Below are 17,509 nucleotides of genomic sequence, written 5' to 3' on the forward strand. Positions count from 1 at the left end.
CATACTCACATTTGAGAGTGGAACAGCGAAATAAATAGTTCAAAGCTCCAGTGAAAGTCCAGGCTTTGGAGGTGTGACTTGAGCAGAACTCTGGTCCGACAAGTTGGGTAACTTCCCTGTGTGTGCTCTGGAGATGAACAAGTCAAGGGATGATGCTATCGAGTCCCGTGATGTTTTCAGTTTGTTCCATGTTTCAGGGGCCACCTAAGAGCAGTCAGCCAGCTCTAATTTAAATAAACAGCACTTTTAGCAGTTACCGTTTTGTAAGTTTTACGTAGAGATTGTCCAATTTAAACAGTTTCCAAGTGAAAGAAACTTGCAGTGTTCTGTAAGAATCTCACCTGAGCCAGAGAACTGAGTAGCAGTTGCTGAATCGGACGTCTGTGCTTTTATGTGGAATCCATTGAACATTTATGTGCCTGTTTTCCTTGTTTTGTCTCTTACATTTAGTGTGTGTGTATAAATATCTTTGTACAGTTTGAACTGTACTTTAGCATTATAAGTAGGTAGGAGAGGACTGATGATAAGTGCAGCAAGTCGTGTGAGTAGACTACAGCATTAGGAGAAAATATAAGGGTCTACTAAAGTATAAGAAATAAGAAAGAAACAGCAATGTAATGTTTTTACTCCAGAGCTGTGAATCTGTTATAACCTGCTAGCTAGATCGTAGCTGCTGAGGAAGGAATTGTGGTTAACTAAGTGCACATCATAAGAGAATCTCATAGAACTTAATTATATATCTTTCCTTGACTACTTTACAGCTGCTTCAGTACACTTTAATTCTCTCAGTTCCTCTAAGTGAAGTGACTACAGCATGTACATTTACTACTCCAATAGTAGAGGAGGGTTGGAACCATCGTTATTTAGTTTAGAAATTCACCACTGTCTGAGTGTTGAAATGCCCACTGCGCTGGTATCTCAGTTTAAATGTCATGAGTAACTTTGGCTCCAAGCATCGCTTCGATCCCTGTCCTTTTCTGAACTGTCAATTCTAGATTCATATGTTAGATATTTTAACTGAGGGAGATCTAGAACCTGAGCTCATTCTGTTGTGAAATGGGGAATTGGAGCAGCTCTTGATGTCCTTTTGTGAGCCTTACTGTTCGATGGGGCTGTAACAGCTGTTGAAAAGAGAACCTCAGGATGTGAGGTATTTTAGCAGTGATTTCAGAAATGCTGCCTTTTTGTCTTTAGGTCACCAATGAAAACAGTAAAGGGTTCTCCTAATAAAGTTGAGAGGGATTGCTGCTTGTATTCCAAATTCTATAAGGTCAAACAAGCCAATATCAGAACTGTAACCAATGAGGAACAATTTGGAGATGTACTTATGGAATATTTCCTTCAGCCTGAAAGTTTTGCGAAGATATAGATGTTGCAGTGTGGTTATCAAGCTGAGCTGGCTTGAAGTACAGCTGTTGGAGGCAGGAGATAAATGTAACTCAAAGATCTGTGGAATGAGTTTATCAGTAGAAGGAGGGAAGTGTCTTTGATGCTGTTGTATGAGGCATTGAAGAGATGTCTTTAATGTTGTGGAAAATTTTAGTTACTTGTGTTAATGAAAGCAAATTTCAGCTGCTGCTGTTAGAAGGTAGTGTGTGTGATGGAACGCTGGCAAAAAAGGAATATGATTTGAAGCAGCCTAGTGAAGCAGTCACTGTTTCTTAAGTTGTAAAAGGAAAGAAGGGGGGAATAAATAATATGAAACCCTCCTGAGATGTCTGAGACATTGCCAGACCTGCCATAAATCCTAATCCCCCCAAATTTGCTATTAATTTGGAAGGACTCTGCTCTTTGACCAACCCTGCTGTAAGCTATTGCTGGTAGTACAACAACTGCGTAATGAAAACACTGCGGTGTTAGAGGTTATGGGCTCCATGGGAAGTACAGAACAGCTTTTAAGAACAGGCAGAGCGTTTCATCCAGAAGCTTCTTAGAGCCCAGCTGGATTAAAGGAGTGAAGAAAGTGTATTTATAGTGATACAAGTCCAACTATCTGTGGTACCCAGAGAGACTGCCTTGCTGGCTTTTAGATCCAGGAGAGGAAATGAAATGCAGGATGCAGAGGAGCTGGGGACAGTAAAGCCCAATGAAAGAGTGGGAGTACAGCTGAGTTTGCAGATACTGTAGAAAGAACACACAATGTTTTGTGGAATCTCAGTAGTTCTTTAAGCTATTTCAGGGGTGCTTGTTTCTTAGACTTAGAACTTCTTAGTTGGTTCTTTGTATTGTAAGTCTGTTCAGCAGGCATTGAAGGTCAGAATTATTTCACTTTATCTGTAAGCGTGAGAGTTTCCTGAATAGTAAAATCACGTAGTGCTGGATACACTCATTTGTTATAAGAGAGGTGATGAACTACATACACGTTTTTTGGTTGTTTTTTTTCTGGGTAGTCTAATTAATCTACTAAGCAGTAAACTGCTTTTATTTCAGGATTTCCTAATGTTATTTACTTCTGTCTGAAATTTCAGTAAACTAATACATTTGATACATTTTCCAGGAATCAGGAAAGATTTCATATGGGCACCCAGGCAGGTGTTTTCATATTCATGATCCTGTAATTGCAGTGGATGTTTAAAAAAGGATCTTTCTTGGAAGGGCTGGTAACTGTTGCTTGCCTTGGCCCTGTTGCTTACCTACTGAGCTTCAAGTTAGTGAGCCGGTTACCCAGCTCCTCTTGCATCAGAGCTGCAGGACCAGTTTCCCCCCAAAACAAACTTTGGTGTATGGAAACTGTCTTAAATATACTCTTGGAATACATTTTCCTTTCTGCTGTGAATGTACAGTCTTGATTAACGGTAGAGAAGGTACTGTCAAATACAGGTTTTTCTTTGTTCTTCTGTACCACTGTAATTATTGAATGTACCTCATCCCTTACATGTGAATGTATTCTGTTTGTTTGCACATCTTTGGCAACAGTTTCCCTATTTCTCTCCCATTTAAACAGCAACAAAATCCTTTGAGGTTTGTAACACTTAAGGCCACTGCTTCGGTATGAGAGCTGCTCGCTCTGCTGGTTGAGGTACATTCGGATGTGTTAGTGTGTCCTGATTAATATGCAACACTAAACAGTTAAACAGAATTTCAAGTAGACACTCAGCCTGCTTGGTAACCATGGCAAACACAGTAGGAAACTCATGCCAAAGTTTGGAAACTAAGATACGCAGAAGAAAACTTCTGAACCAAAATAGTCATGGAGAAGAAAAATGCAGTTGTCCGTAATTTCAGATGCTGTTTCCAAAGGGTAGTAATTTATTTTATTTTTTTTTACCAAGCAAACCTTAAATCCCAGTCCGGAGTTTTACACAATGCAGGCAATATTCTCAAGCAGGGAAGAGTGGCATTCTTTGTTCGCTTGCCCTCTAACTGTAAGGGCATTGAGTGAATAGAATGGCCTCTTGGAGCTGGATAAATTACTGGAGTGCAGCAATCAAGCTTTACGTATCTTCAGTGTGCCTTGTCCTATTTAACTGATGTGATGAGGCTTGCTGTTGGATCGCATATATGTGTATATATGTTAATGCTCTTGCAGTATTTAATTTGCTTTGTCACAGTTGTTTGTCCTAAGGCTGACTAAGTGCAACTGAGTCCTGTGAGTCGGTGTTTTAATTGGGGTGGTTCTCAATTTGTTGATTCCCTGTTCAATCAGCTGTCTGGCTGCAAGCACGGTATTTTGTGTTGCAGCAATGTCAGTAGATTATGGCAGCATGTGGTATTTTCGTGCATGGCTTTTTCCACAGGTATGGCTGCATGCAAGTCATGCAGTTAGTTTTCTTTCTGAATGCAAATCAGTGTGTGTATTTACGTAGATCTTTTCCAAAATCTAATCCCCCAGAGGGAAAGCTGTGTTACAGAGGGAAGTCAGCCTGTGGCTGAAGTGGTGTTCAGGAGTTCTGGTGAGCTTAAGAATAGAGAGACTGATCTGCAGATGTGTTACAGATGGGACAGTTACACTGGACTACAGGTCGGTTGGTTCTTTTTGCAGGCCTTTCTGAAAGGGGAAGTCATTGCCTCATAACCAACACAACAGAATGGGAAAACGTCTGGAAGATTATACTAAGCTATAGTTCAGAGGAAAATGAGTTGAGCTGTTGCCATTTATTGGGCACATTAAATTAAGCTTTAAATAATTTTGCTCTAGTAAGCTTAGCATACAGGAATTTAAAGTTCTATGGCAGATCTGGAACTTCGGAGAAAAGTAATGATGTTGAAAAGCAGAAGAAATTGCAGTTGGTCTGATTTGCATAACTGTCAAGGTAAGAGGCAATGAGGGATGTAATTATGTCAGGTGAGTGAGCACAAGCACTGTGCGCTGGGTGGCAAACAGCGGAGGAAGAAACTCAAATCAATATGGTACCACTGCACAAAAAAGGAAGGGAGGGTGCTGTAAATGATTCAGCCTTAAAACCGATCAATACTTGAGTACTGATTTTTCCTTATTGTAAGAAATGGAATGAAGGAAAACTTTAGAAATAAGGATGAAGCAAATCATATTCCGTTGTATGGATTGGTAGATTGATCTCAAAGTGCTCACGGATAGCTTAAAAAAGGATTAGTACAAAGATTCAGAGACGTGGTGAAAATTTAGTTATCTTAAAACATCTGTGAGACTACAGAAAAGGATGGGACTGCTTATTTTAATAAGCAATAGAAGTGCTGTGTATGTAAGAAATGTTAGATAGCTCTGTCCCTCCTTGGGAACAGGAAACCACTCAGTGAAATCTGAAATGACACTTAATTCTACGAGCTTCTCTCGGCTGGAAGGTGTTGGTTCAGTCACCTAAGCAAATAACAAGCAAAAAGTAGGTATTAAAACAATACCTGGCAACATTCACAGGTCTGTGCAGTAGTTAATGCAAACAAATCCCTTCAAGTGTTGTTAAACATCCATGTTTGCAATTCAAATGACTACACAGAAGAAATCTAGGATGGAAGATAAGAAACAAGCTGCATTCATTCCTTGTCTCTTCTGGGTCATCTTTCTGCCCAGTGCTGAAGAAACAGTATTGGAACAAAAAGTCTGGATTGTGGTCCAGCTCTGCAGCCCATGATAATGAAGTGTCCATGTTCTATGACTTATTAAATCTACGTCTTAATTTTTAAACCATTACAGTAGAGACCGGTATAAAAATGTGAACCCTTAACCCATGGTTTAATTATAGCCCCGAGAGATCATTGTTTTGAACTTAAAACTGCACAGTGAGATCTTTTTACATCTCTCTTTAAAAAGAGCTGAGTAGGGGGAGAAGAGGGGGAAGGTGTCTGCACTGCATGCAGAACGTGCGTGATTCTGAACTGGGTTTCTGCTTCACAGGGTTTTATCCAGCTGGCTGAACTACATTTGAGCCAAAATGCTGTAGAACAGCCACAGGGAAGAGACAGCACCAATATCGTGCCTGCTTTTCACTTCTCCCCTTAAGAAAAAAAATAGTACAAAAAGGCAACTAATTGCTTAAACCAAAATAGAACATCTAAATCAGTTCACGCCTGTTGGGAGTGTGTGATACGGTAACTATATTCTGAGTTGTTTAAGTAACCTGTTTACAGATTTAATGCGACCAAGCCTGTAACACTGAAGTCAAAGTCAGTTTTGTCTGAATGGCATTGGGTCATTAGCTGGTGCTCCCCATAAGGGTAACGCTGCAGAAGGAACTGAAGGCCTGTGGAATACTGCTTTTATTGGCTGGTTTACGAATGATCGATTAGTAGCTCAAGAAAAAGTTAAAGCTCTCTTCTACTTTCTGTATTGCGTAGTAAAATGGTACTGTGGAAAGTGTGACTTCAAGGAATGAGGCACTTCTGGGGAGGAAAATGACATTTTTTACTGCAGGAATAGTAAGAATTAACTTCTAAAAACGTATAGAAACAAACACCTTTCAAAAAGCAAGGTTACAATGTCATGTCGTTTCCCCAGAGCTTGAGTGATTTGATTATAGAGCAGCTGAAGATTGCTCAAGTTACTTGGAGTGCTTCCAGCCTACTTCCTGGCTGTTATTTTCCTTTCAGAGGAGCCCTGCGCTGCTCTCAGACTCCATTGGGACGGAGCAGGGAGCGCTCTGGGGAGCTGTGCTGGGTCACGCTCAGCTCGTGAGAGCTGTGGGCTCTGATGTGGCTCTGGGAGCACCCTGTCACAAGTTGTGCTTCTGCTTTTCTGCTGGGAAGGAGCAGTATTGGCTTGGGTGCCAATCTGACCTGGTGTCTAACAGGTTGAATTGAAAATGCCTTAAATTCATAAAGCAAGAGTTGCAGCAACTTGCCTGTTAGATACAGTTTTTGGTTTTGGGGGGATGGGTAAGGAGAAGTGTCAGAATTCTTCAATTTCACTCAACTTCCCTGGTGCAAATGAGTTAATGTTCCTGTCCTACTTTAATGCCCTTTGCCCAGTCATACAGGGAAACAAAGGGTGACTTGATTCTATATGTACCTGTGAAGAGGGAAGTGATTTGCAAATAAAAAACAGTATTTTGAGGATGGGAGAGCCTGCTGATCTAGTTTGTTTGGTTTGGGTTTTGAACTCTTTTAAGCTTAGTAGTATTGATAAGCCAGTACTTGCACCTTAAATGCTCCCTATAGGATGTGCTGGTCTATACTGTGTGGTCGATATGTAGATAAATATTCTTGTTCACAATCTTAACGAGATGGAGCTAACAGTGCTGTGGCAGCTGCAAATCAGGTAATTCTTTGTCTCTTCTTTATGGTGTTCACATCCATATTCTTAATCTTGTCATAGGTTCTGTTTGTCTTATATATTTATTTCAAACCATTGCGTGCTCTTTGTTCTGTTCAAGTGCTTAGAATAATTCTTCTGGAAGCAGAAAATGATAATTTTATTGGATGCTTCAGAAAACTGAATAGATTTATGTCCAGCTGTCTGGACTAAAGCTTTCATTGCAATTTACGTGGTCAGAGTTGTCTGCTGTGTGAATAACCACTGAAATCCTGTTAAGTGATGCTTTGTTTTGAAATTCATGGCTGTCTTGTATGGCCCCCAAGTGGAAGTTAAATCTACAATAAAGAAGAGCATCAAGTAGCTTCCCACATTTTCAGGCAGCTTTGTACAAAATTGATGTTCAAGGCTTCATTATGGATAAGTTGTATGGAACACTTTATTTAGGGGAAAAAAAAAATAGGTTAAGTAAAATTACTTGGTGTCCCTGTTTTCCTTACAGAGCTGTTCTGAAGCAGTATCCTAGAAACTCCGTCATGTACCTGAAGTGTTCCTGTTCAGCATTAATGAAGTGCTTTGTAACTCGCACAAACCTTCTGCAAAGATACGGGAACCCATTTATGAGGAACAGTGATATTAAGGAGAGTCAATGTTCTGTTGAGCAGGAGTAAATTTTGAACTGCTTCAGCTTGGAGCAAATTATTTTGTACTTTGAGTGAGATCATTCAATACTTCCATATATTAGATAGAAGACATCAGAAAATGTTCCCTTGTCGCTGCAGACCTGAATCTAAGAATTTCAGAAAGTAAAACTAGCACAGATTGGCAGCTACACGTTCTGAAGTCTCCTTGGAGTAAAGGAGCCTGTGGAGAAATACCTTAAAGCAATGCAGTGCATTAAAAGTAACAAATGATTTTCCTCCCTCGTTAATTGTTTTTTGTCTTAGTTTCTTAGTTTTTGATTTTCCAGCTTCCCATTGTCCTGTGTAATAATCATCATCACTTTCTCATAAGCTCTTCCTTCTGATTAGAGAAGAACAAGAGAAATTGGCTGTGTGCTTGTTTTTGGTGTTAGCTGGTACTTGCCCTTTTCTTAATTGGCAGCAAACAGTTCAGCACTGGTTGTGCTGCTTCGAGTGTGAAGCTGTTGCTGTTTGCAGAGTTAAAAGTTCAGACAAATATTAAAAGTAAAAATGAAATAATGTTTTGTGTGTGCTCCAACAGAACTTGAGCATCAGAGCTGATGCACTGAATGTAATGTTGCAAAATTAAGGCTAACTTTTCATTAGCATCAGTGGTTTTGCATGGCTTAGGAGACAGAACTGGTCTTTAGTTACAGGCCAAATACCCATTATGCAACTGTTATAACTAAGCAAGTCAGGTGTAGGAAAAGCAGCTCAACTGTCCTTAGTTACTTAAGAAACTGTTTTTACAACTGTAACTGTATACACAGGGTGACTTTACAAACGGTGACTGCTGACTTTCCAGAGAGTCTTAAGGAGAACTGAAGTATTTGAGAGTTGAAATATTTGAGTTTTTACACAGTTCCCAGAAGCTTTCCTAGGATCTGAATTAGTCCTAGGACTGATGTGAGATTGCCAGACTTACACACTTTCTGCCCGTAATTCTAAGGTCATTAGCTGCTGGCTGTGTTTGTAGAAACCTGTTTATTACTGATTGGCTACATACTGTCATCTTCTCCAAACAGTGTTTTACTAGGGCTTTATGTATGCAGTGAATGCCTGGGCTTTATGCTGTGTATGTCATATAAATTAAGCAGCACTTCTGCTCTACAGCAGTGATCTTTATAGGGATAGGCAACTGACCTGCTCCTGTAGTTTTTTCCAGCTTAAAGTACCTTTAAGATATAAACCAGACCTATTGAGTAAATCAGACTGGCCCTATTGCTGTTGCTTTGGCTGGTCCTGAGTATAGGGTTGCAGGGGCTTCTAGGTTGGAAGGGACCTCTAAGGCCACAGCAGAGTCAGTGGGGAGATCAGAGCAGACTGAAGCATCGTGTGTTGGGGGCTTCACAAAAATATTCCAGAGATCCACTTCTTTTCTACTGAAGTACATAGAGGGATTACCAACCTGTAATCTGTCATTTGAGATAGTTAGTTCTCTGAACCAGGGAAATTCTCTTAAGAGGATTTTTGGAAATGAAATTTTTATTACATGTTTGTTCTTACTTCCAGCCTTAAAACCTGCTATTCTGTCTCAAACTCACCTAACTTGTAAGATAGTGTACTGGCAAATTTGATATTAAATATCAAGTATCTGAAGGAAACATTTTAATGACTAATGAAATTACCTGAGAGAAATTAATAAGTCCCTCCATGCCTGTTCTTGGGGATGTGTTTTAGCTTTACAAGACACGTAATAGCTATTATATATGTCATGTAAAATGTGCCGAAAACTGCAGATGGAAGTTAAAAAAGATGCAGGAAGAACTTGGCATCTGTCAAGGGGCATGATTAAATGCTGACTAAAATAACGCCATTCACTGTTTGTGAAACTAGTGTGAAAACAAAAGTCTTACATCAGTAGTACATCAAAAGAATGAATTGTGGACAGATTAATCTGGATTTGACCTCTGAGTTCTTTATCACTGTTGATACCCATCTGTATGGGAAACTGCTGAGCACAGCCTGAACCTCTGATTGACCACCTGAGGCAAGGAATGAGTCAGCTGAGGGAGCACAGGTGAAGGTAATTCAGTTGTGCTGCTGGAAGGGGTGGAGCCTGGCTGCACCTCTCCTACATCCCATTTAAGGGCTGGCTGCCACTAAGGAAGGATCTCTTTCTCTGGAGATCGCTCCTTTGTGGAGTTAACCGCAAGCCTTCAACATCAGTGAGCATTTCCATTTATTATAGATTATTATGATAATCTTTCTTAACAAAACAGCTGTTTAAACCTCTGTTTACCTATTGATTGTACAACTGTACACCATCCTAATCAGACATTTCGAATGTCCGAATGTGGAAACTTAATATTTGCTTCAGATTGAAGTAACTGAGTTTTTTTTCATTCTGCTCCTAGTATTAAGAGTTCTGCTCTACCACCTTTCTTCTGAATGGCTCAGTTCAAGGTGATGGGGCAAATTGTAGAGGCATGTGCAAACTTTTTATATAAAGAACTTCTGTGTGATGGTGTGTGTGTGTGTAAATATATGTAATTTCCCTTCCCTCTCCCTGACCCAGTATGATGCATGAGTTAACTAAATGGGGCTGGGATGTCCCCAAGACAATTACATGATTCATGTTTTATTTCTAGAATACACCACAAAGAGCCAAATGGCAATGCTGTCAGGTTTTCTTTTCCTGCATGTAACGGTAAGATTTTATAAAGACTACTTTGATCTGTACAAGGACAGAACTTGGAAACCATTGGTGTCCCAGGTACAGCAATCTTGTTAGCTGCATCACTGATTTCAGACACGTGTTGAGTGAGATTCTTGTTCTTCTTTGCCCAATACCCATTATTCCTTTTTCCTTTACCCAGTAGATACTTGAAATACAAGTGTTGTAAAGGGCAGACTTATAGTGCAGGTGTCAATTGGCCCAATTGCTATTAATGAGACTTGATTAATGAATATATACTTTGATGGCTTTTATAGATACTTTTGTTCCAAAGGAGAACAGTATTAATCCTTAACCTTGCATTAAATGCTCCAGTCAAACTTTAGTCAAGCCTAAGTATTTTTTCAGAAGAAAAGTTCTCAGCAATTAGGACAGAAAGCACAAAAATCATTAGCTACCAATTCAGGCATAGCCAAAGGGTTCCTCATGTACTTGTAGCTGCCATATTTGTAACAACCCAAGATCTTGTAGTTCTCTTTCAAAGTACATCACCGTTCTTCTGAAAGAAGGGCGGTTCACGTCACCTTTCTGAGTAAGTCATGTCAGATACCAGCACAGCTGTGGACCAGGATTCTCTTTTTCTGAGAATCAAGTCCTCCAAAGTAGAACTATAGCAAATGGACTTAATGGAATGCTAATGAAATGCTGAGTCATAGGCCCTATTGAATTTTGTGTGTAAGTGCTTTTCTTGTTCTTATCAAAAATCCAATGGCAGTTTTCAAATGTGCAGAAATAGAGACAAAATGGCTTTTGGTTCTCAAGATCATTGATTCTATCCTGTCTTTCAGTGAAGACAGAACAAGACCAGAAAAGCATTTTGGTGCTTGTAGTTTTGATTGATCTCCAGGAGACAGCTATGTCATAAATATAACTGAAAACACTAGCAGCATGTAAACAAACAAAAGGTAAGGCATCCCTGTCATTGGAAGCCTATCTTCTGCTAATTGAATTAATTTACTTACCCTCCATTTAAGTTCAGACAGATTGTCACTGCCATCTGGCTCCCAGAGAGCAGGTCGGACGAGCACAATGAATTGTGTTTAGATTTCGTTTATCAGAATTTCATCTCTTGTTAGACAGTTTCAGAGGACTTTAGCCACAGATTTTTGGTCAAGAAAAATTACAGGCAGTACAAAACTCAGACCAGACAAGAGTTTCAACCTGTAATCGGCAATGTCTTGATTCTGTGCCACTTAAAGAATAGTAGGGATTCAGAAGTAGAAGACCCTGGAAATAATTGTTTCTCCACTGATGGGAGAGTTGGCCATTCCAATCCCTCGGCGTGATTCAGGCTGAGTTCTATTTATTTTGAAAGGGATATTCTTCCTTAGGCATTGTGTTGTGATGAGACTTTGGCTGGGGGCCATACCTGGAGTCTCATAGCAGAGAGGAGGGAGGCGCAGTACCTTGCTTGCTCCTGGCGTGATGAAAACATTTTGCAGGTTATCTCTTGATACCGTTTTGTGTTGATTTAGGACGAGAGAATCTTGCTCAATACGGGAAACCAACTGCATGGCCTCTAGGATTTGCTTTCCAGTTTCAATGTAAAGATTTGTGTCTGAGGATGCGCCTCGATAGGGCTGTGCCTTATCCTGGGATCCCAGTAGGGCCAGCATTCTATTTTAATGTTCTCCTTGAAGAGGTATTGCTAGTATTCTTTTTAGCTTATAATGGATCTCTGGGCTCTGGAGAGTAACTTCATAATCTGCTGACTTTAGAAGGTGGAATATATTGTCTCTATTTGAAGTTTTCAACCAGAAGGCCATACACCTGATTGAATTGGTTTATAATATGCTGCAAAACGTTAAGGGTAACTTCAGTGCTCTAGTATATATTCACATGTGTCCCATGGTTAAATTGGCCTTGGAAATGGCTCAGCTGATGTGACTCATAGTGTAGCTAGTCTGGTCTTTACCTACTAACAGACAGGTCTGTTTTCTGTGTGTGTAACTGTGCGTGCAATGGATTTGTTACTCCTTGAATGTTGTTCTCCAAAGTATAATACAGTGGAGCAGTTTTCTTCTCAGTGAAGCTTCTCTTCTTCCTCAAACAAGTTTATTTCCTCTATTGCTGGCCTGATTTCCCCTGAAAATGGTAAAAAATCCTGTAAAAGTATATACTGGAATTAGGAACCAAGTCTGAAATCAGAAGTCTGTAATATTATTGAGTATCTGCAACTTCATAACTACAGGCTCTGAACCTAGTAAATAGAGGGTTTTTTTTCTCAAAAGGGTTGCATAGTAAATGTGTGTGTTATCATCTCCAGATGATGAAAGATCAGGGCTCCTGTTCAGAAGTGATACAGGGATAAGCATGGCGTTACACAACCGGGAGCATTTTAAATTACTTTTCCTTGTGATTCTTCAGACACTTCAGTGCCAGATCTTCAGCTGTTTGAGTTCTTCTCTTTCGCTGGTGCTTTCTTTGTCTAATATCTGTCTGGATTGTTGAGTAAATAAAATGGATGTGTTGACACATAAATGATCTGATTGCAGATGCTGCAAAGTACTTTCACGTTTTAGAAGTCAGTTTCAGAAGCACAGTTGTTTTGTAGCTTAACGAGTTAGGAAGTGTGTAATAATCACAGCGTCAGCGTTCCAAGTCATGGTTCCTAGAAATCTCTCTCTTCAGATCCAGTCAATCTTTTTTTTTTAATACTAATACCAATATTATTGTTGCCTATTGTAGGAGGATGCACGTAGAGTATAAGGATTAGCATATACCATTTTTAATTGACTACCAGAAGTTGTAATTGATAATGAGAAAGCGGCTACTAGAAAAACAGAAGGTACCTTTTCTCAGTGATGGGATGCTGCTTGTGCAAAGAAAAGCATTCTGGGAGTAGGTTGATCCTGGGGACTCACTGGAGCCTTTGTGTTACTGAACACATGGGTTATCATTAGTTTGTCATATGATATAGTTCCAAAGGCTGAGTAGGTGTAGTGTTTAGTAAACTTGAAAAACATGAAAGTGTTACATTTTATCTGAAGATAAACCTTTTAAAGAAATACTTTGATGTCAGTAATGTATTCAGTAAATACAGAGCTGCATTTTAAAGTACGGTTTTATGACTGCATAAATTGTTGCTTAGTATAAACTCGTTAGTAGATGGAACTTGCATGTGTATACATTGTGATAAACTGTTTTAATTCTGTTTGCTCTTTTTGCAGGCTGCGGACTTGAGTAAACCAATAGACAAAAGGATATACAAAGGAACACAACCTACATGCCATGACTTCAATCACTTAACAGCCACAGCAGAAAGTGTCTCTCTTCTAGTGGGCTTCTCAGCAGGCCAGGTCCAGCTTATAGACCCTATTAAAAAAGAAACTAGCAAATTATTTAACGAGGAAGTAAGTAGAAATCTTAACATTGTTGCATGCAATGTATTTCTGATATCAAAGGTCCTCAAAGTTGTATAGGTGACTTCTTTGCCTGTACAGCTCATCATTCAGTCACTGCCTTTCGTTTTCCAGATGCTTTGCTGGTTTAGATACTTACACAGAAGTATTATTTGTGAAGGAACCTTTTGGGGTTGTCCTGGTTTTAAGGGAAAAGAAAAAGTCAAGTCTTCCCTAGTTTGGGTAATACTGTAAGTGGAGCTAATGACAGCCTGATAGAAAAATATCTTCACATGTAAATGTTGCTGCATGTTCTTTTCCAGACTGTTGTTTCTAGAGGCATTTAGTTCCAAATGGAGAAGAAAACACTTAAGTCCTTTTTTAATATGCTGAAGTCAAAATATTGAATCTTAATTAAGGTAGAAATACAGTGTTGTATGGTCCGGAAGCTGTCTGTATCAAGGATTCCTACAGGCTTCCCCAGGGAAGACCAGTATGTTAAACTGAATACTGTGTAGGGGAAGCAGGATGCTCACAAGGTCTAGACTTTCCTGAAAGAATCTCTGTCTGTGCCATAAGAAGAAAGTAAAAATAGAGGGAGTATTAAGATGGGCAGTGGGCTTAGGTCAGTTTACAAGACCACTGACTCTCATTGCCTGGTAATATTGGTATTCTTAGAAAGGTAAGTGTATGTTTGCAGGATAAGAGATCTGTAACTGATAAAACATGGACAGCATTTTCTGCAGAGGATAAGCAAGAGATTATTTATTGCTGCCTTTAAGTTCTAATCCAACTGCAGGTAATGCATGAGGTAATCACAAGGAGCTTTGCAGGTGGTTTGTTGTTGGAGTTCTTTTTTTCTGTTCCTGAGACTTCAAATCTGGATAAGAGCTTTGCAGATTAAGTTAAGCCTTGCTCAGCTTTCAGACTGAGAAAGCGTATCTTTCCAAACTCAGGGAGTTGTTTTCTCTTTGTGCAAAGAAAACTGAAGTATTGTTCTCTATGGGGTTGTTTTATAATTAGAAATGTCTAATTCCTCCTCAGCTTTCTAAAAGTAGCTACAACTAGATCAGAAGAGCAGTGTTCTTTCTTCCAAGCCTTTTACACCTGTTCTTTTAGCTTGGGTAGAATGGGAAACAGTGCTGAAGAGCCTCTTAATTTTGCATGGAACATTCTTTTTGGTAGAAACCACTGTATGTATTCCTTCTAACGCTGTCCTTTTAAAAACAAGAAGAAGAAAGCAATCACAGAAAACCAAACTGAGCACTGGAACAGCTTCACCACTGGGAGTGCTAATGTGGGTGTGAGCAAATTGCTTGTGTCAACACAGCTCTGATGTAATCTTCTATGATAGTAGCATAAGTATTAAAAATGGTGGTGGAAAACTATGAATAGCTAAAATATCTTTTCACAGAGCATCTGCCACTCTTGTAGGTGACCTGTAGTTGCCTTAAGGAAAAACTTTTGCTAAAACACCTTATGTAAACATCAAATGCGTGTTTACCTGCTTTGATGTTTACTGTCTAACTTCTACAGAGTAAAGATGCGTTGCAGGCTGAATGGTTCATTTGATATTCCAAAAGTGATAGAAACACTGCAGCAATCTGATGTTACAAAAAGCAGCCTCTTATGTTATCACCAGCAGCATTTCACTGTGATGGAAATGCGTCTTCTGCCTGTTTGGTGGAAACTGAATGGTGCCTCTTTTCCCACAGTGCTAGCAGAGATTTGCTTGGTGCTACCAGAATTTATTCACGTGTAGGGTGAAGTTAGAAGACATGTTCTTTTTTCCTACATTGATTTTTTTTTCATCTGTGATTACAACCAGCTCCAAAAAGCCTATTTTTAATCTGTCAGTTACAGTGCTGTAATTTGCTATGGCTATGTTTAGAAATTCTAGCTCGTATCTAAAAACCATTTCAGAGAAACATTAGCGAGTGTTTATGTTGGGTTGGTACATTTACTTCACAATGAAGGTGCCTGTTGGTTTTTGAGTATATTTAGAATTCAGACAGATAGATAAACATACCATCCTAGCCAGAAGGTGGCCTAAATGAGTGTTTACATCTTGTGACAGATGTAGCACTGGTGCTAGAATAGTAGAGATAATAGAATTCACCACTCATCCTGTTAGTAACTTGGTGATACAGGTAACCCAAGGCTCTGTTTTGATTATCAGCTGTGATAAAGCAATCAGGATAGCTGGTAATGATAAACGATATGTGAAATTGCTTAAGACACATAAGGTTGTGTGGAAGCTGGAGTAAATTAAGGCTATTGCAGTTGTAACTTTTTTTCTTTCAACTCTATAGATGTAGAAGAACATGAAAAGCTCAGGTGCTTAATACTATGTAGCTTATGGCAGCCTGCCTGCAATGCCCTGTGTCAGTAATGTTATTCCTTCTGGTTGTGTCAGCATCTAATTAGTGATGTGTTCTTTTTTTTATTCCCCAAACCAACCAAGTGTGCCTTACAGATGCAGATGTTTCCAGGCAGTAGCTGGCTATCCTCAAGCTAGCCAGCTGAAATAGGTTTCCTTTATCATATATTTTTTTATTGTCTTTTTATTTAAACCGAAGCCTTATGCTGCACCTTTTCTTTATAAACTATTCTACTGCTTATGTTGCTAGAATTCTTTGCCAAACCTTAATGCAAATGCCTGCATTGCCTCCATTTTTTTTTTCCCTGCCTTCTGGCCTATGCCTTAAATTTTGTTCAAGTTTGTTGAAAACAGCAGTCAGGAAGTGTTTATCATCCTGGCTGGTTGTTAAAGCTCCTTTATTTACTATTACTTCATCCAACTGAATACAAGCAGTTTATCCCAGCCACTCTACCAAGTTGTTTGGTACTTCATTCTGTCCTTTATTGTATTGTACCAACTTCAGGTCTTATTGCTTCACTCCAGATGTGTGATCCCAGTCAAAAGACTTTCAAAACACGATGAAGTTGTAACTTCAAAATTTGAATCTTTTGTACTGAATTTTAAAGCTCTGCTGGTTAAGAAAAGCATGAGTTGTGGTCACTTGCTGTATATCTCGTCTCTTCAGACCAATCTAATTTCAATATGTTTTACAATCCTGTTTTGCTCAGGGCATCTTCGAGGTAAAGATGTTCAGGTTTGAGTTGATAAAACTCAGTGTATTATCCATTAGTCTTTATCTTGTGATAAACACTGTAGCAAGGGATTTTTTTCTTTGCTTTTTTTGGGGGGTGAAGGGTGGATTTTGTAATTTGTTCTGATATTTCCTCAGGCTTTGTATTTGCATTCTTGTCTTTTGTATAGCTCAGTTCTCAGCCTATAATCAGCCTGTCCCAAATACAGACCTTGAATTTGCATGTAAAGAATTTTGTTTCCAAGTTTCAGTTGAGTGATGCCACAGCTGATTGTTGATAGAAGTCCACCAGAATTGCACTTGACTCCCTGAGTTTGACTTTACCTGTTCTTAGAGCACTTATTCATAGTTACTTATTCTTAGAGTAAGAACCATTAAAGACACGAGGTGGGGATGTTTGTTTGATGCGTTCATTGTTTTGTGACGATGGACTTTATTAAAATGTGTTTCTTTAAATGAAACTTTGTAACCAGGTGGTGATTGGGAGTACAGATAGATAGATTCTTGGCTAGTGAGTAGAAAGTAATTGAAGGATGGGGTTTCCAAGGTGGGGAGGATGCGTGCTTTCTGAATTTGCTGAATTACATGCATCTAACTGTTAACTCTCCAAGCAGGGGACACTGTGTAGCATTTGCTCTGTAAATCTGTAAGCAGGGGATTAATTTTTATATGTGTGATTTCAGATAAAAACCTGAGCCTAAACTGATGTAGAATGCATACTGCTGATGTAGAATGTGTTTGCTCTGTAGAATAGATGAGTAACAGCCTTTTTTCCCTTTAGCTCATTCTGTGTTGTTGTGTTTTGTTGTTTTTCATACCCTTTAGCCTACACAGTGAGAAGTGAACTTAAGGACTCTGCTGTGAGGTTCATAGCAAGAGAGGCTTCATCAGAGTATGTTCTTTGCAATATGACTGGACAACAATAACCTTTGGTAGCACTTTCTCTAAAAGTCATTTCCTGTTAATTGCCTGATAAGGTTCTGCTAAGTGTTTGTGGATGCAGTAACGTTGCTCATTTCCAGAAAGTTGAC

At 39.3% G+C, this 17,509-nt stretch overlaps 1 protein-coding gene across 8 annotated transcripts in view; it reads left to right on the top strand.

Annotated features, from left to right (window-relative positions):
* Positions 1–17,509, top strand: part of WDR20 (WD repeat domain 20) — a 62,014-nt gene that overhangs the window by 27,568 nt on the left and 16,937 nt on the right. For all 8 annotated transcript variants that reach the window (XR_014946793.1, XR_001555840.3, XM_085549450.1 and 5 more), the window contains one exon: positions 13,195–13,377. Coding sequence is in view for 6 of the 8 variants with exons in the window: in XM_085549450.1 (XP_085405576.1) it covers positions 13,195–13,377 (183 nt within the window). In the remaining 2 variants the exon portion in view is untranslated. The remainder of the gene's footprint in view (positions 1–13,194; positions 13,378–17,509) is intronic.

Source organism: Coturnix japonica, chromosome 5 (assembly GCF_054131305.1).
Source record: "Coturnix japonica strain WE chromosome 5, WE-NBRP24, whole genome shotgun sequence".
Lineage (NCBI taxonomy): Eukaryota > Metazoa > Chordata > Aves > Galliformes > Phasianidae > Coturnix > Coturnix japonica.